The 26,408-nt window shown below is 49.1% G+C and overlaps 1 protein-coding gene across 4 annotated transcripts in view; it reads right to left on the minus strand.

Annotated features, from left to right (window-relative positions):
- The window catches only part of HERC2 (HECT and RLD domain containing E3 ubiquitin protein ligase 2), a 1,448,528-nt gene that overhangs the window by 716,783 nt on the left and 705,337 nt on the right, over window positions 1–26,408 (minus strand). For all 4 annotated transcript variants that reach the window (XM_069204283.1, XM_069204284.1, XM_069204285.1 and 1 more), the window contains exon 47: window positions 11,730–11,875. In XM_069204283.1, the coding sequence (XP_069060384.1) occupies window positions 11,730–11,875 (146 nt within the window). The remainder of the gene's footprint in view (window positions 1–11,729; window positions 11,876–26,408) is intronic.

The raw sequence follows: 26,408 nt of genomic DNA on the forward strand, positions 1-26,408 counted from the left end.
TTTCAGAAATGCACAGGTTTGGTAGGTTTCCCTAGGTGGCGGCTGAGCTACAGGCCAAAATCCACAGGTAGGCACTTTGCTAAAAACAGGTCTGTTTTCTGTGATGTGTCCACGTTGCGCTTTGGGGCGTTTCCTGTCGCGGGCGCTAGGCCTACCCACACAAGTGAGGTATCATTTTTATCGGGAGACATGGGGGAACGCTGGGTGGAAGGAAATGTGTGGCTCCTCTCAGATTCCAGAACTTTCTGCCACAGAAATTTGAGGAACATGTGTTTTTTTAGCCACATTTTGAGGTTTGCAAAGGATTCTGGGTAACAGAACCTGGTCCCAGCCACACAAGTCACCCCATCTTGGATTCCCCTAGGTCTCTAGTTTTCAGAAATGCACAGGTTTGGTAGGTTTCCCTAGGTGGCGGCTGAGCTAAAGGCCAAAATCTACAGGTAGGCACTTTGCTAAAAACAGGTCTGTTTTCTGTGATGTGTCCACGTTGTGTTTTGGGGCGCATCCTGTCGCGGGCGCTAGGCCTACCCACACAAGTGAGGTATCATTTTTATCGGGAGACTTGGGGGAACATAGAATAGCAAAACAAGTGTTATTGCCCCTTGTCTTTCTCTACATTTTTCCCTTCCAAATGTAAGACAGTGTGTAAAAAAGACATCTATTTGAGAAATGCCCTGTAATTCACATGCTAGTATGGGCACCCTGGAATTCAGAGATGTGCAAATAACCACTGCTTCTCAACACCTTATCTTGTGCCCATTTTGGAAATACAAAGGTTTTCTTGATAGCTATTTTTTACTCTTTATATTTCAGCAAATGAATTGCTGTATACCCGGCATAGAATGAAAACCCACTGCAGGGTGCAGGTCATTTATTGGCTCTGGGTACCTAGAGTTCTTGATGAACCTACAAGCCCTATATATCCCCGCAACCAGAAGAGTCCAGCAGACGTAACGGTATATTGCTTTCGAAAATCTGACATTGCAGGAAAAAATTACAGAGTAAAACTTAGAGAAAAATTGATGTTTTTTTCACCTCAATTTCAATATTTTTCTTTTTCAGTTGTTATCTTCTGTAGGAAACCCTTGTAGGATCTACACAAATTACCCCTTGCTGAATTCAGTATTTTGTCTACTTTTCAGAAATGTTGCGGTTTCTGGGATCCAGCATTGGTTTCATGCCCATTTCTGTCACTGACTGGAAGGAGGCTGAAAGCACAACAAATCTTAAAAATGGGGTATGTCCCAGTAAAATGCCAAAATTGTGTTGAAAAATTGGGTTTTCTGATTCAAGTCTGCCTGTTCCTGAAAGCTGGGAAGCTGGTGATTTTATCACCGCAAACCCTTTGTTGATGCCCTTTTCAGGGAAAAAAACCACAAGCCTTCTTCTGCAGCCCATTTTTCCAATTTTTTTTAAAAAAAACGAAATTTTCACTGTTTTTTGGCTAATTTCTTGGCCTCCTTCTGGGGAACCCACAAAGTCTGGGTACCTCTAGAATCCCTAGGATGTTGGAAAAAAAGGACGCAAATTTGGCGTGGGTAGCTTACGTGAACAAAAAGTTATGAGGGCCTAAGCGCGAACTGCTCCAAATAGCCAAAAAAAGGCTCGGCACAGGAGGGGGAAAAGGCCTGGCAGCGAAGGGGTTAATAACTGATATTCTAAAGAGTGATTTTGAGTGTTTAATCTGGAAGTAAGCAGAGATTGCAGTGAGATGAATTTTAAAGGAAGAAAAAGCGAGATTTGCTTTTTGTAGGTGTAGTAAGTAACCCACAATGTCTTGTATGGAGGCATCTAACGGTGTGATTTTGTTTGCTTGGCAGTAGAAAACAAACCTTTTCCATTTATTAGCATAGCAATGCCTGGTGGTAGGTTTTCTTGCCTGTTTAATGACTTCCATACACTCATTTGGAAGATTTAAATAGCCAAACTCTAAGACTTCAGGAGCCAGATTGCTAGGTTGAGCGTTGCTGGATTGGGGTGCCTGAGCTGTTGATTGAGTTGTGTTAACAGATCTGGTCTGTTTGGAAGTTTGATGTGAGGTATTACAGAGAGGTCCAACAGTGTGGTGTACCATGGTTGGCGTGCCCACATTGGTGCTAGGAGTATTAGTTTGTTTTGACTCAGTTTGTTGAATAGAAAAGTTATGAGTGGGAGAGGGGGGGAAAAAGCATAAGCAAATATCCCTGACCATTTGATCCATAGAGCATTGGCCTTGGACTGAGGGTGTGGGTACCTGGACGGGAAGTTTTGGCATTTTGCGTTTTGTTTTGTGGCAAACAGATCTATGTCTGGTTCCCCCCCCCCCACTGGTGAAGTTATTTTTGTAGTATCTGGGGATGTATTTCCCACTCGTGAGTTTGCTGGTGATCTCAAGTGAGATTGTCCGCTAATGGATTGTGAATGCCTGGAATATATTGCACTATTAGGCAAATGTTGTTGTGAATTGCCCAATGCCAAACCTTTTGTGCTATGAGGCATAGTTGTGATGAGTGTGTTCCTCCTTGTTTGTTTAGGTAGTACATTGTTGTCATATGGTCTGTTTTGACAAGAATGTGTTTGTGAACTAGAAGAGGTTGAAATGCTTTTAGTGCTAGGAAGACTGCTAGCAACTCTAAGTGATTTATGTGTAGTTGTTTCTGTTGACTGTCCCATTTCCCTTGTATATTGTGATTGTTGAGGTGTGCTCTCCACCCAATCATCGATGCATCTGTTGTGAGAATGGCGTGAGGCACAGGGTCTTGAAAAGGCCGCCCTTTGTTTAAATTTACAGGGTTCCACCATTGAAGCGAATAGTGTGTTTGGCGGTCTATCAACACTAGATCTTGGAGTTGACCCTGTGCCTGTGTCCATTGTTTTGCAAGGTAGTGCTGTAAGGGCCGCATGTGTAGCCGCACATTTGGGACAATTGTGATGCATGATGCAATCATGCCTAGGAGTTTCATGACAAACCTGACTGTGTAGTGCTGATTTGGTTGTATGTTTGGTACCCTGGTTTCTAATGATTGTACCCTTTGTGGGCTTGGAGTGGCAATCGCTCTTTGAGTGTTGAGTGTTGCTCCCAAGTATTGTCGTAGTTGGGATGGTTGTAAGTGTGATTTTTGGTAATTTATAGAGAACCCTAGTGTGTGTAGGGTATCTATTACGTACTGTGTGTGATCTTGACACCGCTGTTGAGTGTTGGCTTTTATCAGCCAATCTTCAAGATATGGGAACACGTGCATGTGTTGTCTCCTTAGATGGGCTGCTACTACTGCGAGGCATTTTATAAATACTCTGGGGGCTGTTGTTATCCCGAAGGGTAATACTTTGAATTGGTAATGTTGTCCCTGTATGACAAACCTGAGGTATTTTCTGTGAGATGGATGGATGGGTATATGAAAATACGCATCTTTTAGATCCAGTGTTGACATGTATTCTCCGTGTGTTAGTAAGGGGACTACACCTTGTAGTGTGACCATGTGGAGGTGTTCTGATTTGATGAATAAGTTGAGAGTCCTGAGATCTAAAACTGGTCTTAGTGTTTTGTCCTTTTTGGGAATAAGGAAATATAGGGAATAAACCCTTGTTCCTTTTTGTTGGTGAGGTACTAGTTCTATGGCTTGTTTTGTTAATAGTGCCTGCACTTCTGTTTGTAACATTTCTAGATGTTGCGCCAACAGTTTGTGCGTTCTTGGGAGAATATCTGGAGGAAAATGTGTGAATTCTGTACAGTAACCATGTTGGATAATTGATAGGACCCATGTGTCCGTGGTTACGTCTGACCAATGTTTGTGGTAAAATCTCAGTTTTCCTCCCACAGGTGATGTGTGTTGGGGGAGGGTGATGGGCAAATCACTGTTTGTTATTAGTGGCCTGCTTAGTGGGCTGAAATTTTCCCCTTGACCTTGGGAATTGTCCCCTGAAGGACCCGCGAAACCCCCCCTCTCTGATATTGGGATTGGTAGGTGGGTTTTGCTTGAGAGGTGGATGCCTCTGAAGGCTGTTTTCTGAAACCTCCCCTACATTGCGGTTTCCTGAATGTCCCTCTATATTGGGACGAGTAGAGCGCGTCCATGGCTTTGGCCGTATCAGTGTCCTTCTTCATCTTCTCGATGGCTGTGTCCACGTGTGGTCCAAACAGCTGTTGTTGATTAAATGGCATGTTAGGTACTGCCTGTTGTATCTCGGGTTTGAACCCTGAGGATCTTAGCCAAGCGTGTCGTCTAATTGTGACTGCCGTGTTCACAGTTCTTGCGGCAGCGTCTGCGGAATCTAATGCTGAACATATCTGATTGTTTGATACTGCCTGTCCCTCCTCTACCACTTGCTGAGCCCGTTTTTGATATTCCTTGGGGAGATGTTGGATGATATCACTCATCTCGTCCCAATGAGCTCGGTCATAACGTGCGAAGAGGGCTTGAGAATTTGCAATGTGCCACTGATTGCCAGCCAGTGACGCTACCCTCTTTCCTGCTGCGTCGAACTTCCGACTCTCCTTATCCGGAGGTGGTGCATCTCCCGATGACTGTGAGTTGGCTCTTTTCCTTGCAGCTCCAACCACTACAGAGTCCGGGGGCAACTGTTGTGTGATGAACACTGGGTCCGACGGTGGTGGCTTGTACTTCTTTTTCACTTGCGGTGTGATGGCTCTCCCTTTTACAGGCTCTTGAAGAACTTGTTGAGCACGTTTAAGCATGCCTGGGAGCATGGGCAGGCTTTGGTAGGAAGCATACGTGGAGGCCAAGGTATTAAAGAGAAAATCGACCTCCAAGTGCATGCTTACATTATGAAATGCAACAGCCCTGGCCAAGACTTGGCTGTATGAGGTGCTATCCTCAGGTGGAGAGAGTTTTGATGGGTAGCACTCAGGGTTATTGTCCGACACAGGGGGATCGTAGAGGTCCAAGGGTCTGCATCGTCTTGAGACTCCACAGTGTGTGTGGGTGACTGTGCAGTAGGCGTGGCAGTAGGTGACACTGTCCTTTTTGGTGAATGTGGAGGAGAAAGTTCTGGCGAAAAATGGCGAGTTGACGATTTCTCCCTGGCCACTTTAGCTTTTGGCTGTTCAGTCTCCGATTGTTCCTGGAAAGCCAGTTTTCTTTTGAATTTGAGAGGAGGGGCAGTTGGATCTTTCCTGTATCCTTATGGATCTGTATCCTTGTTTGCGTTTGATCAAACTCCTCCATTTGAAGGTCCTCCTCAAATCTGTGCATCTCTTTTAGTTGCTTAGATAGCCCATGTTCCTCAGTGTACGAGGCTTTTTTCGGCTCCGAAGCCAGTTTTTTCGGATCCAAAATGACCATGCTGATGGAAGGCCTCGGTTCCTAAAGGCTCTTTTGAGGCTTTGTCGACTCAACATGTCGGTGTCGAGTTTCTTCGATGACGGGTTCTCGGCTCGAGTCTGAAGACTTCGGCACTATTTTGGCCTTTTTCGGTGACGAAGGTCACCGCTTTTTTTTTATGGGTTGAGCCATGGTCTTCAGGCAGTGGCGTCCCGGAGGCCTTATGCTTCTTAGGCTGACTGTGGGCTTGGGTCAGGGCAGGCGTACTCACGTGTTGGCCTGCTGTAGCTGGTCAGTCTCCGACGGAATCGTCTGAGTCCGATCCTTGGATGAGATAGCCATCTCCTGTTCTTTGACGTCGAGGTGCTCTGAACTTTTCGACGCCATTTGCATCCGCCTCACCCTCCGATCCCTCAAGGTCTTTTTCGATCGAAAGGACTTGCAGGCCTCGCAAGTATCTTCCCTGTGCTCCGGTGACAAACACAGATTACAGACCCGATGTTGGTCTGTATAGGGATACTTAGCGTGGCACTGTGGGCAGAAAGGGAAAGGGGTCCAGTCCATTAGGCTTTGAAGACATCTATGGTCGAGCCGACCAGGCAATACCGACGCTTTTCGAGGATTTTTGGTCTTTTTCCGATTTGAATAACAGAGCAAAGAGGAACACGTCCGAACCCGATGGCCAAAAGAAAACAATCTAAGATGGAGTCGATGCCCATGCACAATTGAGCCAAAAGGGAGGAGTCACTCAGTCCTGTGACTCGAAAAGACTTCTTCGAAGAAAAACAACTTGTAACACTCCGAGCCCAACACTAGATGGTAGGAACAGTGCACAGCATGTGTATCTGCAGCTACACATGCCATTGAACATATATATATTTTTGTATAAAAATATCCGCAGAGTGGGGAGGCTTGGGTGGGTGTGAGGAATCTGCAGCTAGATAGATTCTCTACCAGATACCTCGTTACCAAAGGTAAGTAACTTGTTCATCTGATAGAGACTTCCAGCTGCAGCTTCCTTAACTTAGAATAGATACCCAAGCTATAACCCATGGCGGTGGATCTGAAGGAGATTTTTATACCAGGAAGTCCTGCAAGACAGAACGGCCAAAATGCCCCTCTCTTCTCACCTGGCTATCCAGGCAGTAGTGTTTTGCAAACATGTGCAAGGAAGCCCACGTTGCCGCCTGACAGATGTCCACCACAGGTACACCACGTGCTAACGCAGTGGTAGCAGCTTTCCCCCTAGTAGAGTGAGCTCTCAAGAGGCTGCTTCTTTGCCAAAAGCGTATCAGATCTTTATACAGAGAACGACCCAGCGCGAAATGGATCGTTTCTGTACTGCCTGACCCTTCTTTGCACCAATGTACCCCACAAAGAGTTGGTCGTCCACCCGGAACTCTTTAGTGCGATCAGGCTAGAACGATAATGCTCTTTTTGGGTCCAGCCGATGGAGACGCTCCTCTTCCTTAGAGGGATGCTGTGGTGCAAAGGTGGGCAGGGGGATCTTTTGACCTAGATGGAAAGGGGTCACTACCTTGGGAAGGAAAGAGGCACAAGTTCTGAGAACCACTTTTTCAGGAAAGAGTGTGAGATACGGCGGTTTTGATGACAAAGCCTGTAGCTCACTCACTCTTCTGGCAGATGTAATTGCCACCAAAAAGGCTGTTTTAATAGTGAGCAGCTGAAGAGGACAGTTATGTAAGGGCTCGAAGGGAGCACCTTTCTTATGTGTAAGAACCAGATTAAGGTCCCACTGGGGCACAACAGAAGGCACAGGCAGGAACAAATGCACAAGCCCTTTTAAAAATCTCTGTACTATAGGTGATTTAAACAAAGATGGTTGATCAGGCAACTGAAGAAAGGCCGATAAGGCTGCAAGATAGCCCTTGAGAGTCCCTAAGGAGGAACCCTGTTGGGCGAGAGATAATATAAACAAAAGGATATTAGACAGAGAAGAAGAAAGAGGATCAATAGACCTCTCTGTACAATATGAAGCAAAATGTTTCCAATGGGAGACGTAGATCGACTTAGTAGAGGGATGCCTGGCTGCCAGAATGACATCACAGAACTCGGGAGGGAGGTCATAAACCATCAACTGTCACCGCTCAATCTCCAAACATGAAGGCACAGAGTTGACAGGTTCGGGTGGAGAACCTTTCCCTGCTGCTGCGACAGAAGATCCTCCCGAAGAGGCAGCCTGACTGGAGGACCGATGCTCATTTTGAGAAGCTCTGGATACCAAACTCTCCGTGCCCAATCCGGAGCCACTAGGATTACTTGGGCCCGGTTGTTCTTGATTTTCTTGAGAACTCTGGGCAGACGTGGTATAGGAGGGAAGGCGTACAGGAGGCTGAACTCCACTTGCGACGAAAAGCGTCGCCTAGCGATAGTCCCCTTGGAAACTCCAACGCGCAAAACTGCTGACATTGCGCGTTCTCTACGGAGGCGAACAGATCTAACCAAGGCTCTCCCAACTGCTGAAAGAGTCCTTGCGCCACCTCCAGATGAGGCACCATTCGTGATCCTCTAAGAATTTTCGGTTGAGCTCGTCTGCCCTGACGTTCAGAAAACCTGCCAGGTGTTGAACCACCAGGGTCATGCCCTGCTGTTCAATCCATGTCCAGAGACGTAAAGCCTCTTGTCAAAGGGTCCACGACCCCACACTGCCTGCTTGTTGCAGTACCACACTGTGGTAGCGTTGTCCATGAACACCTGCACCACCTTCCCTTTCACAACAGGAAGAAATGCTTTTAATGCTAGTTGGATCGCCAGAAGCTCCAGCAAGTTGATGTGGAGCCCATATTCCGCTGGAGACCAGTGACCACTGATCTCCACCTCTCCCAGATGGCCGCCCCATCCCAGAAGTGACGCATCTGTCACTACTGTTAGATCTGGTTGGGGAAGGGAGAGGAGTCTGCCTTTGACCCAATCGCAGTTCACTAACCACCAATGCAGATCCTTTACAGTCCCCACCGAGATCTGAACCACGTCAGTAAGATTTCCCTGATGCTGTGCCCATTGGAACTTCAGGTCCCACTGCAGAGCCCTCATGCGCCATCTGGCATGCTTGACCAATAGGATGCAGGAAGCCATGAGTCCCAACAGCCTCAGAGTCTGTCTCACCGAAATCCAGGCTAGAAGCCGAAACATGGATATCATAACCTGAATATCCTGGACCCGCTGTTCGGGAGGATAGGCCAGATACTGCACTGTATCCAGAACAGCCCGATGAAAGTGAGCTTCTGAGAGGGAGTCAGGTGTGACTTTGGCACATTTATAGTGAACCCCAGTGAGTGCAGGAGGTCCGCCGTCTGGAGGTGGGTGACGAGAGCCTGGGGCGTAGGAGCCTTCAGCAAACAATCGTCTAGGTAGGGGAAGACTGAAATCCCTGACCTGCGCAGATGAGCTGCCACCACCACCATCACCTTTGTGAACACCCGAGGGGCACTGGTGAGACCGAAACAAAGCAGGGTAAACTGAATGTGCTCGTGGCCCATCTTGAACCGCAGGTAACGTCTGTGGGCTGGCAGGATAGTAATGTGGAAATACGCATCCTGCAAATCCAATGCTACCATCCAGTCTCCTTGGTCTAGGGCAGACAAAACCTGAGCAAAAGTGAGCATCTTGAATTTCTCCTTCTTGAGGAAGAGACTGACGTCCCTTAAATTCAAGATAGGGCGAAGGCCTTTGTTCTTTTTGGGAATCAGAAAGTAGCGGAAATAACAACACTGCCTACTCCTGATATCGGGACTCTTTCTATGGCTCCCTTGGCCAAGAGAGCCATAACTTCCTCACGGAGCAAAACCAGATGGTCCTCCATCAGCCATTCCTTTATCGGAGGGAAAGACTGGAAGGGAAGGGAGTAGCCCTTCCGTATGATCTGCAGGACCCACTTGTCCGTTGTGATGGAAAGCCAGCGAGGGAGATGAAAATTAATCCTCCCTCCAACTGGACGGACGTGATCCTGCAGAACCATACTAAGAGGGCTTGGGCGCAGTGGAGGGGGGTTGTGTGGTGGCCGACCTCTGGCCAGACGTCCTCTTCCGGGATGTTGTGAAGCCTGAGGACGGTGGTAAAACTTTGGCTGGCGTGGTACCACGCCCCTTCCAAAGCCTCGAAAGGGGCGAAAGACAGACTGCTGTCGTGCTGGCGCTAAAAGGCCCAAGGATCTGGCCGTAGCTTGAGAATCATTGAACCTCTCACGCGCGGAGTCTGCCTTTTCGCCAAAAAGGCGAGAGCCATCAAAGGGCATGTCTATCAAGCTGGACTGGACATCCCCTGAGAAACCAGTTGAACGTAGCCAGGCGTGGTGACGTAGGGCCATTGAGAATGAAATCGCTCTGCCCAGCGGGTCGGTTGTATCCAAACCAGACCTGATCGTAAACTTGGCTGCATCTCTCCCATCCTTGACAGCCTGGGTGAGAGTGTCCCATACGCCCTCTGGGACCTGGGGCAGCACCTGTGCCACCGTATGCCATAAAGTATGGGAATAACGGCCCAATAGGCAAGAGGTGTTTACGGACCTCAATGCCAGGCTGGTGGAAGAAAACATCTTTCCAAGCTGGTCCGCCTCTTGGATTCCCTATCCGGGGACGCGGAAGGGAAGGCACCACGGGAAGTAGAGGCTTGGACAACCAAGCTCTCAGGAGTGGGGTGTTGAGTCAGGAAACTAGGGTCGCTCGGAGCGGGTCTAAGGCGGCGGCCAACCGTCCTATTCACAGGAGCCCCTGTGCTGGGTTTGGACCATGTACCCAGAAGGTCGTCTGTAAGAGCCTCATTGAAGGGCAACATCGGCTCTGATGTTGTCACCCCAGGTTGAAGCACTTCTGTCAGGATATTCATTCCGACTGGCACCGTAGGCAAATCTAGGTCCAAGACCTCAGCTGCCCTACACACCACCATAGAAAATGAAGCACCCTCCTCCGTAGTCACATTAGGAGGAGAGAGCATACCAGCATCTAGAGAAGTGTCCAGTCCACTTGCCTCCCCTAGATCCTCATACCAGTCCTCAGACCCCTCCCATTCCTCTCCTGCGTCTGGCTGATCTAAATAATGCTCAGACAATGATCTGGGCCGAATTGGCTCTGTCGAAGTCGGAGTCGACGTCGTACGATGTCGCTCCGGCTCCAGATCACCCGGAATAAGGATGGGGCTACCACTGGTGGGCGCCGGTAGCGGAATCGTCAACGTCAGACCCAGTGCCGGAGGTCGACTGTGAGGGACCGGTGCCAGTCCAGATCAGGTATCGGATCTTGGGGTCCCCGAGGCCAAGGCTGCCGACATAGAATCCAAAGGGAACCCTGCTGACCCTGCGGGGCCCGAAGTCCCCTCCAAGGGTGCAGCCCGCTCAAAAACGAGACGCATGGCCTCGTCAAATTATTTAATCTGAGCAGGGGTCAATCCAGGCCCTGGAAAAGGGGGAAGACGCGGAGTCGGCCCTGGCGACGGCTCCATGCAACCGCGCTCGGAACGTCGACGTTCCACAGACTCCTCGTTGGCCGACGGGCGTGGCTAAGACGAAGTCCGCTTGGACTTTGTCTTCTTCTTCTTCTTGTGCCTCTTACCTTCAGATGACCTCGAATGTGAGGAAGAGGACTTGGGGCTCAGAGAGCGGTGCCGCGTCCTCCTCCTACTGCGGGACCGTGACCTCCGCGGAGTCGCGCTGACCGAAGACGAATGTCGGGCCGCAAGAAGCTTGAGGGATCTCTTCCTCGAGGCCTTCAGAGCCATGGCCAGACAGTCGGAGCACAAGGTGGAGTCATGGTCCTTCTCCTGGCACCAAAGACAAACACGGTGCAGGTCCGTCACTGACATCGTGCGATGACACACCACACGGCTTGAACCCTGTCTTTCTCAAAGACATGACTTCAAACAGTCAAAAAAGCCTTGACAAACTGACGAAAAAAGGGTAGCTCTTTCCAGAACTGCGCTTAACCGGCACGGAAGGAAAAGAACTGACGTACGCGCGCCGAGACGGCTATATAGACAACGTGATGTCATAGACGGCACCAATGACGCTGACGACGCACGTGGAGCTGGTCGACGCACGAGGACCCAAACGACGCCGCATGGCGGCACACGCAGGGTACTGCTCAGCAGAAAAATTCCAGATTCGAAGCTGACGCCAGGGAATTCTAAGGTAAGGAAGCTGCAGCTAGAAGTCTCTATCTGATCCTGAAAGCCTATATGGGGGGTGGACCGCGTCTGTGAAAGCATTGCAATCAGAGAATGAGCTGGATGAGTTGTACATGGAACTATGCACTTGATTTGATTTTCCTACCAAAGATATCCCGTAAATGTTAGAAAATATATAGTGCGTGTGAATTTATGGAAGATCCAATACTGGAAAACAAGATATGTTGCTTTGAAGTACACTGCAGACAATGTGTTAAATGGGGAAAGGCCAAGTGTTATGAATCATTAAAGCCACACATTGAATACAAATAAAGTTAGTTGATTACTAACCACTGGATATGCACTTTCAGGTTCCTCTACATCTTCTACCGTTTCCTCATCTGTATACTCATCAGAGACCGTGTCTGCATCATCTGAGAGGTTGGTAATCTGAACATCAGGATGATCCAACAACCATCCAACCAAGGCTTCCACTCCTGTCAAAAGAAGCACACTCAGAATGGTAATCATATAAAGCATAGCCACTTGACCAGGAAAGCTGATTATTATGCAAAAAAGCTAAGTACATGTAAAAAACTTAGAAGAACAAGTTACCTACCTTCAGTAATTCCTTTCCTGGTAGAGATTTTATATAGCAGCAGATTCTTCACCGTCTGATTATTTCCCAAGTGCCTGTCCTATTTTGGATGTGACGTTGGGGCTTCTATATCTTTGACAAATCCTGCAGGACAGATCAGGCGAAATGCCCAATCCACCAAACCTGGCTGTCCAGGCAGCAGTGCCTCATGAGCACACGCAGGGATGCCCACATAGCTGCTAGGAAAATATCCACTGGTACATATAACAGGCAGCCCCCTGAATCAGGCACCACCTCATACAAAAACAATATTTAGACACATTTGCAACAGTAATAAAAAGAAAACAAAGAAACAACCAGAGAGAGACATGAAGAAAAAAACGATACTCCAAATCATGAACACTGATTGTATTCAACATATGTAGTCTATACAAAATGTATACAGTACAACGGTTGCTCCTTAATAAATGACCAAAGTGCTGGAAAAGGTGCTCTTGAAAAGATAGAGTCAATAAGGAAACTTTTACTTACCCAGTTGACATCTGTTTGTGGGATGTAGTGGGGCTGGTGTACTCACGTACTGCGCAAGGTGGGATAAATTGGCTGTCGACATCTGAATTTCAATCTGAATCTGTAATGGAAACGGCTACACGCTGTCCTACTTCCTCTTGTGTGTGTTCTTCCTCACAGATTTTGGGTGTGTGCTCTGACGACTTGGACACCATCTCGATTTGACGCGCTCTTCGGTCCCGAAGAGTCTTTGTGGCTCAAAATGATCTACAAGCATCACAGGTCTCTTCTCTGTGTTACGGATACAGGCACAGATAGCACACCAAACGCTGATCGGTGTAGGGACAATTTGCAGGACAACGAGGACAGAATCGAAAAGGAGTATTCTCCATCAGCCTAACATTGTTCGACTACAATGTGTCGAAGTGGGCCCCAAAAAAGGTGAGGTTGGCCCTAAGGGTCGGCCCAGACGATTACAATCGGATAGACTATAAGAGTGGAAAAACGAGATCAAAACTATACCAATGTTTATAGAAAGTTAGAAGTCCAGAAGATACCGAACCAAGAAGTCCCGGAGCGAGAGGAAACCCGACCAAACTTGATGGTCGGAAAGAAAACAACCTAAAAAAGGACTCGATGCCCATGCACAGTATTACAGAGAAGAGGAGTAACTGGTACTTAATTTGCTCTCACTTGGTGTCTTTCAAAATTGTTGGACGCACAAGTCAGCAAAACTCACCCTAAAGAATACACTAGGAGGAGAAAGCTTGCATCTGAAGTACACAATCCACATCACGGCCTGTACTCCTTTAAAAGAATCCAAGAGGCTTGGGCCGTTCTCGATCAACCTCCTAACTAGAAGGAAACACTGTATCCTCATCTGACATTCTATCACTCTTTTTGATGCTTTAGAATGTCTGATGAGGATACAATGTTATCTTCTAGTTAGGATCCAATCGAGAACGGTCGAGGGCACTTGGATTCTGGCGCAGTAGCAGCAGCCTTCACTTAGGTGTAATGAGTTGCAATCCTTCTGAGGGTTGCTTTTTAAGTTAGCCAGCACCAGCTCTTAATGCAGAACACAATCCACTGGGAGATGGTTCTCTTTTGCATCCCTTTGCCCTTTTTCGCTGTAGAGAACCAGACAAAAAGTTAGTCATCCAATTGTTAATCTCAGGTTTGGCTAATGTAGAAACTTGTGCCTTCCTGGGTTCTAGATGGTAGGGTCATTTTCCCTCCTTGGAGGGATGGGGTGGTGCATATAAGGAAGGGAAGGAGATGGAATGCCTTATGTGGAAGGGCACAGCTACCTTTGGTAGGAATGCCGGGTTGTGTAGAGGACCAACTCGTCTGGGGAAAATGAGGGGCATGGCTGTAGTACAGACAGTGCCTGCAATTCGCTGACTTGATTCGTAGACGTTATGGCAATGAGCAATGCTGCTTTGATGGTGAGGAGATGGAGAAGACGGCTACGCAGTGCCTCAAAGTGAGTGTACATCAGAATTAAGGTTCCACTGCAGCATTACAAATGGTGTTGGCGAGAACATATGGATCAGTCCCTTCAAAAACTGCATCAGAACTGGTGATTTAAAAAAAGGATGGATGATCCTGTAGCAGTAAGAAGGCCAAAAGGACCAAAACGTAACGTAAATGTTGCCACAGCAAAGCCATTAATGGACTAAAGAAAGACATAAATTAAGAACATTAAACAAATTTGTATTTAAGAGTTGGATGTTATGTGAAAAACACCAAATAAACTTCTCCCAATGTCTGGGGGTGCACAGCCTTGGTGGATAGAGGCCTGGTTGCAAAGATAACACCAACCACAATGAAAGGAAGGTCAAAAACCATCAACAGTCACCATGCATGGAGGAGTAGATTGAGCAGGCTAAGGTCGAAAACCTGTCCATGATGCTGCGACAGGAGGTCTTAACAAAGGGACCACCATATCATAGGACATAAGCTTATGGCCAGACGTTCCGGGTACCACACTCTCCTCGCTTAGTCTGGAGCCATTAGGATGAATTGAGTTTGGTCTTTCTTTTCCAGTAATATGGGCAGTAGAGATATACGTGGAAATAGGAGTCTTGAACCCCATTGCAGACATACAGAATTTCCGAGGGAGAACTCCCCCAATGCAGCCAGAAAGCATTTCCAAAGGAGAAGTGCCTTTGGAATTTCAATGTACAAAACCTTTGACACTGCATGTGCTCTTTGTAGCGAAGAAATAGAGCTAGGGGTCTCTGCAGTGCTGGAAGATGCCCTGTGCCACCTCAGAGTGTTAACCACACTTTGTGACCCACTATGCAACATTGGCAGAGTTTGTCCACCCTTATGTTTAAAAATCCTGTCAGATGCTGTGTGATCAAGGAGACACCCTGAGCATTCAGCTACTTCCAGAGGCGCAAGGTGTTCAGGAATAAGGGCCACAAACCTACCACCCTGTTTGTTGCAGTACCACATGGCAGTCCTGTTGTCTGTGAGAACCTGTACACGTTCCCAGTCAATGCTCAGGAGGAACTTCTTCAATGTCAAGAGACTTGCTTGCAACTCCAGCAAATTCATGTGGCGGTGAATCTCTGCTGGAGAGCAGAGTTCTCAGATCTCTACCTCTCCCAGATGACCTCCTCCAACCCAGCAACAATGCATCTGTAAAGACAGTTAGCTCTGGGTGGGTGGGACGATGGGTTGCCATCTGTCTTATTGTGGTCTAGCAGTCACTACAGACCGTCTTTTGCAGAATACTCTGAAATCTGGACATAACATGGATTCCCTGCAGCTGTGCCCACTGGGACTGGAGGTCCCAGTGGTGAGCCCATATGTGCCATCTGGTATGTTTCACCAAGAGGCCAACAATCGCAGCAACCTCAGAGTCATTCGTACTGAGATCCATGAAAGAGGCAGTATCATTGGGATCGTAGCCTGAATTTTATGGACTCTCCTCCAGGGGAAATGCATGAAATTTTGCTGTATCCAGAAGTGCTTGGATGAAAGGGATCGTCTGCCAAGGATACAGGTATCACTTGCCAAAGTAAGCAGGTTCACTATCAAGTTGAGATGGTTGACGGCTACTTGGAGTGAGACACCTACAACAGTCAGATATTTTGCGGTAGGGGAAGACTGGTTCCCCAACCATTGAAGGTGTGCTGCGACCACACCGTTACTTTTGTGAACATAAGAGGGGCAACAATTGAGGGAGCACAGCAAACTGCAAATGCTTTTGGCTCACCAGGAACCACAGGTAGTGACTCTGAGCCCGGAGGAAAGAAATATGAAAATAAGTCTCATGTGCATCTAGCGCCACTCATCCAGTCTCTGGGGTCTAAAGCAAAGCCAACTTGGGCCAGCATCAGCTACCTGAATTTGTACTCCCACAGGAAGGCACTGAGGGTGCAGATCTAAAACAAGCACAAAGGCCTCTGTCCTTCCTTGGCACAAGAAAGCAGCTGGAGTAATACCCAGCTCCTATTTCTATAAATCAAGTAATCAAAAGATTTGTAGAGTGCTAAGTGTCACCCATGAAGGTATCCAGGCATTGTCAGGGTCTAGTTGATTAGCCCAATAGCTAGGTCTTAAGGGACATCGGGAACTCTAAAAGAGATGGGGAGGTCCGTAGATAAACGCTTATCGCATTCCATGTCTACGCTGCTAGACAAGAGAACGAGTGACAGGTGAGTGTTACAGAAAGGAATGCAGAGCAGATGTGTTCGGCAAGTTGATTTAAGTTAAGGAGGTGGTTCAAGTAAACTGGTACGCAGTTGTCTAGGGCCTTATATGCGTGGGTCAAGAGCTTGAATTGGCATCTTTTCTGTACAGAGAGCTAGTGGAGTTGCCCGAGGTAGAGGGTGATGTGGCTTCATCTAGGGAGATCTGAGTCAAGTCTGTATGGTCTGTAGTCAGAGGTGAGCTGTAATCTCTGCATAGAGAGTGTTTCCATAGTCCAGACGGCTGCAGATGAAGCCATGGGTGATGTTACATCTGGAGTTTTGGGGTAGCTATTTGAAAATCTTACGAAGCATGCAAAGCATGAAGAAGCAGGAGGTGGAGACGGAGATGCCCTGAGTTGCCATGTTTAGCTTGTTGTCCAGAATGTTGTCTAGTTATTAGGTTACCCAAGTCATCGTAGTCAGCTGGGAGTCCTCGCTGCGGTGTTAGTTCTCTGGAGCTCGAGCCGGGGGCATCAGGTGCAGAGTGAGAAGTCTCACGCTTCCGGCGGGAAGAGAGAGTTCTTTAAAAGTTGCTTTAAAGTTGTAAAGGTGTTGCAATTTTTGAACAGTGCCGCTGTTCTCAGCAGTTTCTTGGTCCTTCAGGTTCAGGGCAGTCTTCTGAGTCCTCAGAGGTCACTGGTCCCTGTCGGATGAGTCACTGTGCAGGTTCTTTGAGTCTGGAGACAGGCGGGTAGGGCTGGGGCCAAGTCAGTTGTCGTCTCCATCTCTGCAGGGCTTTCAGGTCAGCAGTCCTTCTTGTTGTAGTGTGCAGGAATCTGATTTCCTGGGTTCAGGGTCGTCCCTAAGTACTCAATTTAGGGGGGTGTTTAGGTCTGGGGGCAGTAGCCAATGGCTACTGTCCTGGAGGGTGGCTACACCCTCTTTGTGCCTCCTCCCTGAGGGGAGGGGAGCACATCCCTATTCCTATTGAGGGAATCTGGCAAAACCAAGATGGAGGATTTCTTAAGGAAAGGGTCACCTCAGCTCAGGACACCTTAGGGTCTGTCCTGACTGGTGGGTGACTCATCCTTGCTTTTCTCATTATCTCCTCTGGACTTGCAGCCAAAAGTGGGGGCTGTGTCCAGGGGGCGGGCATCTCCCCTAGCTGGAGTGTCCTGGGGTATTGTAACACAAAGCCTGAGCCTTTGAGGCTCACTGCTAGGTGTTACAGTTCCTGCAGGGGAGGGGGGTGTTAAGCACCTCCACCCAGTGTAGGCTTTATTTCTGGTTTCCGAGAGCACAAAGGCTCTCACCCCATGGGGTCAGAAACTCAACTCAGTGGCAGGCTGGTACAGACCAGTCAGTCCTGCACTGAAGGATTGGATAAAATACAGGGGGCATCTCTAAGATGCCCTCTGTGTGCATTTTTATAAATAAATCCAGCACTGGCATCAGTGTGGGCTTATTATTCTGAGACGTTTGATACTAAACTTCCCAGTATTCAGTGTAGTCATTATGGAGCTGTGGAGTTCGTTTTGACAAAATCCCAGACCATATACTTAATATGGCCAAACTGCACTTACAATGTCTTAGAATAGAGACACTGTAGGGGCATATTGCTCATGCAGCTATGCCCTCACCTGTGGTATAGTGCACCCTGCCTTAGGGCTGCAAGGCCTGCTAGAGGGGTGACTTACCTATGCCACAGGCAGTATTTTGTGTCCATGGCATCCTGAGGGGGATGCCATGTTGACTTTGCCTTTTTCTCCCCACCAATACACACAATCTGCAATGGCAGTGTGCATGTGTTAGGTGAGGGGTCCCTTAGGGTGGCACAACACAAGCTGCAGCCCTTAGGGACCTTCCTTGGTCATAGGGCCCTTGGTGCCACTGGTACTTTTTACAAGGGACTTATCTGTGTGCCAGGGATGTGCCAATTGTGGAACATTGGTACATTTTTAAGTGAAAGAACAATGGTGCTGGGGCCTGGTTAGCAGGGTCCCAGCACACTTCTCAGTCAAGTCAGCATCAATATCAGGCAAAAAGTGGGGGGTAACTGCAACAGGGAACCATTTTCCTACCCCTCCCCCATAAGGCCCCAGGTATTTCTATGCGGTTTCTAAGGAACAAGTTACTTACTTCCGGTACCACATTATCTGGTAGAAAGTCTATCTAGTTGCAGATTCCTTACCTTGGAATCCGGAAGTTTTACTGAGTAATACCTTTGTGTGCGCCGTCAGTTGGCGTCATTCGGATCTGTGTGGCATCGTTTGAGTTGTCTACAAAGGCATCACTGAGACACGCATATGTCGGTTCTTTTTCCACTAACTTCAAAGCCAGAAGCGCAGAGCCATGGAAAGAACAGCTTGTCTGCGCAAAAACTAGGGCCCTCAAAGGCACAATCCCTAACCCTATTAGATGAGTCCGCAGAGGGGGTCTAGGATGTCCCCATCTGGCCTAACCAGTCAGATGCTCCCAGGGACTGCAGCATGTATTGGGCCACCCATGGGAGCCCATGCAAAATGTGTCTGCAGGTCTGTCATTGCAGCCTGCATGAAAAGGTGCATGCACCCTTTTATTAGACGTCACTACACCAGGTCTCTGTAATTTACCCCTATGGTAGGCCCTCCTAGCCCAGAGGGCAAGGTGCAGGTACCTGTGTGTGAGGTCAGCCATTCATGAGCAGAGGTGCCCCTACGAACTCTAGCTCCATTACACTGGACATTTTAAGTGTGGGGAAGCCATTTTACTCGTGTACTGGACATAGATCACTACCAGTGTCCAGCAACATAATGGTAACTCCGAATCTGTGCATGTTTGGTATCAAACGTGTCAGACTCATACCCCAATACTGTTGCCAGTATTGGTTGTATGATTCCATGCACTCTGGGGGCACCTTAAAGGACACCCAGCATTGCTCCTACCTGCCTTCCAGGGTTTTCCGGGCTGCCTGCGCTGCTGCCACTCCTCAGACTGGTGTATATCCTGCTACTGCTTGACCAGGTCAGGCAGAGGAATACAGAACAAAGGATTTTATGTGGGAGAGGGAGGTAACACCCTCTCCCTTGGAAATAGGTGTTACATGGCTTGGAAGGGGTAGCCACCCCAAGCCACCTGTATGCTTTGAAGGGCACATTTGTTGCCCTTCTTGCATAAGCTGGTTTGCGCCAGTCCAGGGACCCCTGGTTCCTGCTACAGCGTGAAACAGAACAAAGGAAAGGGGAGTGACCAGTCCCTAGGGGTGGTGCCCAGTGCTACTTCAGGTGGCCAGTCGATTCTGTCATCTTGAATCAAGGTGGGGAGAGCCCCTTGGGAGCATCTGAGGAGCCAGGTCAGGTAGGTGACATCAAAGTCCCTTCCAGATAGGTGGTCACCCTGCTAGGTGACCAATCCCCCCTTCCTGGGCTATTTTGGGTTTCCCTTTTGGGTGGGTCCTCAGATTCGAAATGTAAGATTCCAGCAGGACTCCTCTGCCTTGTTTACTTCATCTTCTGGCCACTGGGACTGCAAATGGAACCTCCAAGAACTGACAATCTGCAACTTCAGCAATGACTCCGCTCTGTAACACTGTTCCGGCTCCCATTTACCCAGTTGTGTATCATCCGAGGACGGCGAGTCTTCAGCCTGCACAAGAAGTAAGAAGGAATCTCCCTTGAAGGGAAGGAGTCAATCCCCTGCATCTGCAGGCACCAACTGTAATGACAAACCGCTGCGTGGATCCTCTCTCCTCCGGAGTTGTGTGGATCCTGCTTCACAGGTGGTGATCTGGAGTGGTCCCCTTGGTCCTCTCTACCAGCTGTCCAACTTGGGAGATGGTAAGCCCTTGCCTCTCCTTACAGGATAGTACCCCTGTCCATCGCTACTCTTGCAGCTACCAAGGCTTGTTTGTTCCGCCTCCAAGGGATCTTCAGGTTTCGTGCAGCTCTGGCCCCCAGCACTTTTTCCTTTCAAGCACAGTCTCCTCTCTGCTGCTCCAGTGATGTGGGACATCCTTCCAGGTGTGCTGAGTGGGCTTCACTGCGACTGCTGTGCTTGCTGCCAGTGGGTTGCCTGTGGGGGCTGTCTCCTCTTCTTACGACTCTCCTGACTGCTGAGTTTCACCCAGGAACCCCATCCCTGGGTCGAGTCCCCTGGGCTTTGCTGGTCCTCTTCAGCCTTGCTAATCTTCCTCTCCATCTCTTGCATTTTCCAAGGCTTGTTGGTGATTTTCCAGCACTACTAACTGACTGTATGTCGACTGCCGATGTGGGACATCACTTGCATCACATCTGGGACTTCTCTTCATCTTCTGTGCTGCATTGCTGACCTTATTCATCCACCATCGACCTGGTCCTGCATCCACAGAAGGATGGATAGTGGCTCATGGCACAGCCAGACACCCCATCACGAGCTGGACTTGGACCCCTTCCTTTGCAGGTCATCTTCTGTCAAAATCCACCTGTGGGTTCTTTCAGTCTTGGTTGGGTCTTGCATAGTCTTTTTCCAAAGTCCTCCTGTTAGTTTCGGGGAAACAAGGTCCCTACCTCTGCTTTCTTGGTCGCTGGGAGTCAACTGTTACTTACCTCTTGGGGTTCCTTGTTCTTCCACCTCCCCTCTAATGAATCCACATCCTTGGGTGTGTGTGTGTATGGGGGGGGGGGGGGGGGGGGGGGGGGACTGTTTCTCACATTTCACTTTCTCAGTATATGGTTTGCCCTCCCCTAGGGCCCTCACTATTTTCTATTGTTTTTACCAAAGCCTATTGCTTTTTATGCTCTTTACTGATTGCTAATGTGTATATAATAGTGTGCCTAACAGTATTTTAGTATTTGTGCTGCTATCATAAAGTACCTTTTTTTTTTTTTTAACTCTGAGTGGTCATTTCATGTGTGCGAGTGCTGTGTGACTATAGTGATATTGCATAAGCTTTGCATGTCTCCTAGATGAGTCTTGGCTGCACATCCACAGATACCTCTAGAGAGCCCTGTCTTCCTAGATACTGTCTACACTTCACTAATAGGGGATACCTGGACTGGGTATAAGGTAATAACACCACAGGGGCTCACCACACACCAGGCCAGCTTCCTAAAATGAGGACTCTGTTTGCACCAAGAAGCAAGGTCCCCTGGAGTGAAGGAGGCACTCCCCTTGCATCTGCAGGCATCTTAGGACAACAACGACTGGCTGGTGGATCCTGCTGTCCCACAGACATCAAACCTGTAGAGGACAAGTTGGTCCTCTACAGGTTCAACCTGTCTTCTGGCCAACTTGGGAGACTGTGGGCCCTAGCTGCAGGCACTGTAACGGAACCCCTGTACACGGTGACTGTTGTTCTCACCAAGGCTTGTTGGCTCTTCCTCCAAGAGACCTGTGACCTAAAAGAAGCCCCAGCCTTCAGCAGGCTACAACTCCAAGTTCAGCTTCTAGTCTGCAGCTCCTGCAGCGTGGGACTCTCTTCGTTGTGTTGCTGAGGCCTCCCTGCGACTCCCTATGCCTGCTGCCAGTGAATCACTCATCAGGGCTATTAACAATTCCTGCTGGCTTTCATGTGTGCTGAGGGCCAGCCTAGACTCCCCGCCAAACGTCCCCAAAAATCTGCAAACTCCTTTACAACTTCTTGCATTTGTCAATGTTGGCTGACGGTCCTGCAATCAGGCAACTGACATGGGAGACTCCATGAATCGTGCTGCAACCCCTAGACTTTGCAGCTGGGCTCCCTGATGTATCTTCCTTGTGCCAACTGGTTAGCTTGGGTCCTCTGGGAAGTGTCCTGATCCTACAAATTCCAATTGTGACAGTCCTTTGTTAGCCTCTGGGAAACCCGGCCTGATAACAACACTATACCCGGTTGCCTGTGAGATTTCTGATAGTTACCTGTGGCAACTCCTTACTCTCCCAGCCCCTGGGATGCTAACACATTTACCTTGAATGGGTCCCTCCATTCTTATACCACTTTCTTAGTATACAGTTTGCCCCCGTAGGGCCTGATGTACTTTTATGCTTTTGCAGTTTGTTTCTAAGTATATTTATTGTGTGGAGGTATCTCCAAGTGGAAATATACCAATGTTAGGACAGTACTAGTGTTATAATAAAGACTACTTTATTTTTTTTAACACCTGGTGTGGTTCTTTCCTGTGTGAGAATTACTGACTGACTTGTGCTATTGCAAGTGCTTTACACTCCTCCTGGATAACCTTCCACTGCTCACCACAGCTACCCCTAGAGAGCTTTTGCTATCTGGACACCTAAGCACTATCACTAAGGGTTGCCTGAACTCAATATAGGGTGCCACACCATGGGTGTACACCATAAACTGCGCTAGCCTCCTACATCTCCCATCAGCAACGGCTTGGGAGAGAATGGGCTAGGCCTCCCCTAGGAGCTGTTGCACAACTGTGTCCCATAGAGTATGGGTATAATGGCCCAAAAGGCATGCAGTGTTCACAGACCACAATGCCAGGACGGAGGAAGAAAACATCTTCTTCCCAAGTTGGTCCAGCATCTTGGATTCCCTATTCGGGGCTGTGGAATGGAATGCTCCCTGGGACGTAGAGGCTTGGATAACTAAGCTCTTAGTTGGGTCAGAAACGCTGAGTAATTTGGAGCAGGTCCGTGGGGCAGATGACTGTCCTGTTCACAGGAGCCCCTGTGCTGGGCTTGGACCAGGTACCCAGCAGGACATCGGTAAGGGTCCATGAAATGGCAAAAGAGATCAGAGGATGAAGCCCCAGACTAAGAACCTCTGTTAGGAGGCTAGCCCTGACTGCCACAGAAAGGTAGCTTGAGGTTCTCAGACGCTCTTCGCCCCACCATTGAATAGGATGCTCCCTCCTCTGTAGCCTCAGTAGGGGGAGAAAGCATGCCAGTGCCAGGGGAAGTATCCAGACCACTGGCTTCACCCAGGTCCATCTGCCAATCCATAGGGTCTGGAGCAGGGATTCTAAAGGGTCCAGCGACCCCTCATATCTGTCACCATACCCCAAACCCTAAGAGTAAGGGTGTGGATCTGACATAGGAGACAAGGCCCCTGCTGAAACCCGAATCGACGTTGTGAGATGCTAAACCGGCTCTATGTTGGAGTCTGCAATAGGGATGGGGTCTACGTCACTGGGGGGCAAGTGAGGCATCTGGAAGTTCGATGTTGGAACCGGCGTTGGGTAAGGTGAAGGTGGTACTACTGATGCAGGTTCGATCCAGGAACTGATCCATGGGTACCCGCATGAGCAGAAGTTGAACCAGAGGGCCCTGCCGACCGGCAGGGTTGGATGGCACTCCAGCGGAGTCGGACTGCCCAAAGATAAGGCGCATGGCCTCATAAAACTTTGTGAGGTGGGCAAGGGTCGCTCCGGCTCTCAGAAACGTGGGCAGACGCGGAGCTGACCCAGACGCAGCCCCGACGACGGAGGCCTACTGCAACGACGCACGCACCCTTTCCCTCATCTCATTGGCCGACAGACAGGGTGAAGTCAAAGAATGATTGTTCTTTCTCGACTTCTTCTTGTGCCTCTTACCCAAAAGCCCCAAGGACTTGGAGTAGGGCAAAGAAGAATAAGGGCTCCGCAACAGTTTTTGGGACCTTCCTCTCCACTGCAATTGGGAGCTAACACCAGGTCACAAGGAGCTTTAGGGACAGCTCCCTCAAAGCTTTCGTATTCATGACCCGGAACACGGAGTATGACTGCAGGTCATGGTCATACTCCAAACACCACAAGCAAATGAGGTGCGAATCGGTCATGGACATCGCCCGATGACAGGATCCGCAGAGCTTGAACTCGGTCTTACATGACAACGTCCTCAATGCACCAGGAGTGCAGATCTTCAAAAATGTTTGACAAAAAGTGGAAAATGACTAGTTGAAAAGTGATTGAGGGGTAGCCCTTCTTCGGATCAGTGCTAGCTGGTGCGGAAAGAAGAACTGACATCAGCGTGCCGGGGTCATGCCTATGTAGAAACTGAGACATGTCCGGACTGCACGGCGGAGATGACAGACACTGAGCCAACCAACGTCACCTGAAGGAGTGCAGGGGTACTGCGAGAGAAAAATCTCCAGATCCAGACGGGCGCCTGGGGGAAATTCTAGGGTGAGGAATCTGCTCTATCACAATCACAATGACCGTCTCCATGTATGTCATAGGGCTCAGTTCTATCATCAACACTCGTAACCTCTGAACACAACACTTAGTCTAACATCTCATATCATTCATAAGCAAAGTTAATAGTTTTAATTAAAAGTCTCTTCCACTGAACACATATGTAGGGAAATGCCTCCCTTGGCATGGTTACCCCCTAACTGTTTGCCTTTTGTTGATACTAGTTTTGATTAAAAGTGTACTGGGACCCTGCTAACCAGGCCCCAGCACCAGTGTTCTTTCCCTAAACTGTACCTTTGTTCCCACAACTGGCACACAGATAAGTCCCTTGTAACTGGTACTACTCGTACCAAGGGCCCTGTGGCCAGGGAAGGTTACCAAGGGCTGCAGCATGTATTATGCCACCCTGTGGACCACTCACTCAGCACATGCACACTGCCTCACAGCTTGTGTGTGCTGGTGGGGAGAAAATGATTAAGTTGACATGGCACTCCCCTTGGGGTGCCATGCCCACATCCCACTGCCTGTGGCATAGGTAAGTCACCCCTCTAGCAGGACTAACAGCCCTAAGGCAGGGTGCACTATACCACAGGTGAGGGCATAGCTGCATGAGCAATATGCCCCTACAGTGTCTGTCTATTCTTAGACATTGTAAGTGCAGTGTGGCCATGTTAAGTATTTGGTCTGGGATTTTGTCAAAACGAGCTCCACAGCTCCATAATGACTACACCGAATACTGGGAAGTTTAGTATCAAACGTCTCAGAATAATAAGCCCACACTGATGCCAGTGCTGGATTTATTTATAAAAATGCACACAGAGGGCATCTTAGAGATGCCCCCTGTATTTTACCCAATCCTTCAGTGCAGGACTGACTGGTCTGTACCAGCCTGCCATTGAGACGAGTTTCTGACCCCATGGGATGAGAGCCTTTGTGCTCTCTGAGACAAGTAATAAAGCCTACACTGGGTGGAGGTGCTTAACACCCCCCTCCCCTGCAGGAACTGTAACACCTAGCAGTGAGCCTCAAAGGCTCAGGCTTTGTGTTCCAATGCCCCAGGGCACTCCAGCTAGTGGAGATGCCTGCCCCCTGGACATAGCCCCCACTTTTGGCGGCAAATCCAGAGAAGATAATGAGAAAAACAAGGAGGAGTCAACCACCAGTCAGGACAGACCCTAAGGTGTCCTGAGCTGAGGTGACCCTTTCCTTAAGAAATCCTCCATCTTGGTTTTGGCGGATTCCCCCAATAGGGATAGGGATGTGCTCCCCTCCCCTCAGGGAGGAGGGACAAAGAGGGTGTAGCCACCCTCCAGGACAGTAGCCATTGGCTACTGCCCCCCAGACCTAAACACACCCATAAATTGAGTACTTAGGGATGGCCCTGAACCCAGGAAATCAGATTCCTGCAAACTACAACAAGAAGGACTGCTGACCTGAAAGCCCCGCAGAGATGAAGGAGACGACAACTGACTTGGCCCCAGCCCTACCGGCCTGTCTCCAGACTCAAAGAACCTGCACAGCAACGCATCCAGCGAGATCAGCGGCCTCTGAGAACTCAGAGGAATGACCTGCACCTAAAGGAACAAGAACCTCCTGATGGCAGCCGCTCTGTCCAGAAACAACAGAAAAGAAAGCAACTTTAAAAAGACTAACTTTCTGCCAGAAGCGCGAGCCTTCACACACTACACCCGACGCCCACGGCTTGTGTTCAGGACAACCAACACCGCAGACAGGACTCCCAGGCAACTCCGACGACGTGGAGACCCTGAATCGACCTTGCTGCACCCCTACAGTGATGCCTGCAGAGAGGATCCAGAGGCTCCCCCTGACCACGACTGCGTGGTAAAAAAGGAACCCGACTCCTGGACCAAGCACTGAACCCTCAGCCCCCAGGACCAAGAGGAACCAGTGCAGGAGTGACCAGCAGGCGGCCCTCATCCTGGCCCAGTCTGGATGGCCTGAGAAACCCCCCCTGTGCCCTGCTGCATCACCAGAGTGACCCCTGGGTCCCTCCATTGTTTTCCCCGATAAACCCAACACCTACTTTGCACACTGCACCTGGCCGCCCCTGTGCTGCTGAGGGTGTGTTTTGTGCTTGTGTGTGTGTGTCTCCCAGTGCTCTACAAACCCCCCCCCCCCCTGGTCTGCTCCCCGAAGATGCAGGTACTTACCTGCTAGCAGACTGGAACCGGAACACCCCTGTTCT

This window comes from Pleurodeles waltl, chromosome 8 (genome assembly GCF_031143425.1).
Source record: "Pleurodeles waltl isolate 20211129_DDA chromosome 8, aPleWal1.hap1.20221129, whole genome shotgun sequence".
NCBI lineage: Eukaryota > Metazoa > Chordata > Amphibia > Caudata > Salamandridae > Pleurodeles > Pleurodeles waltl.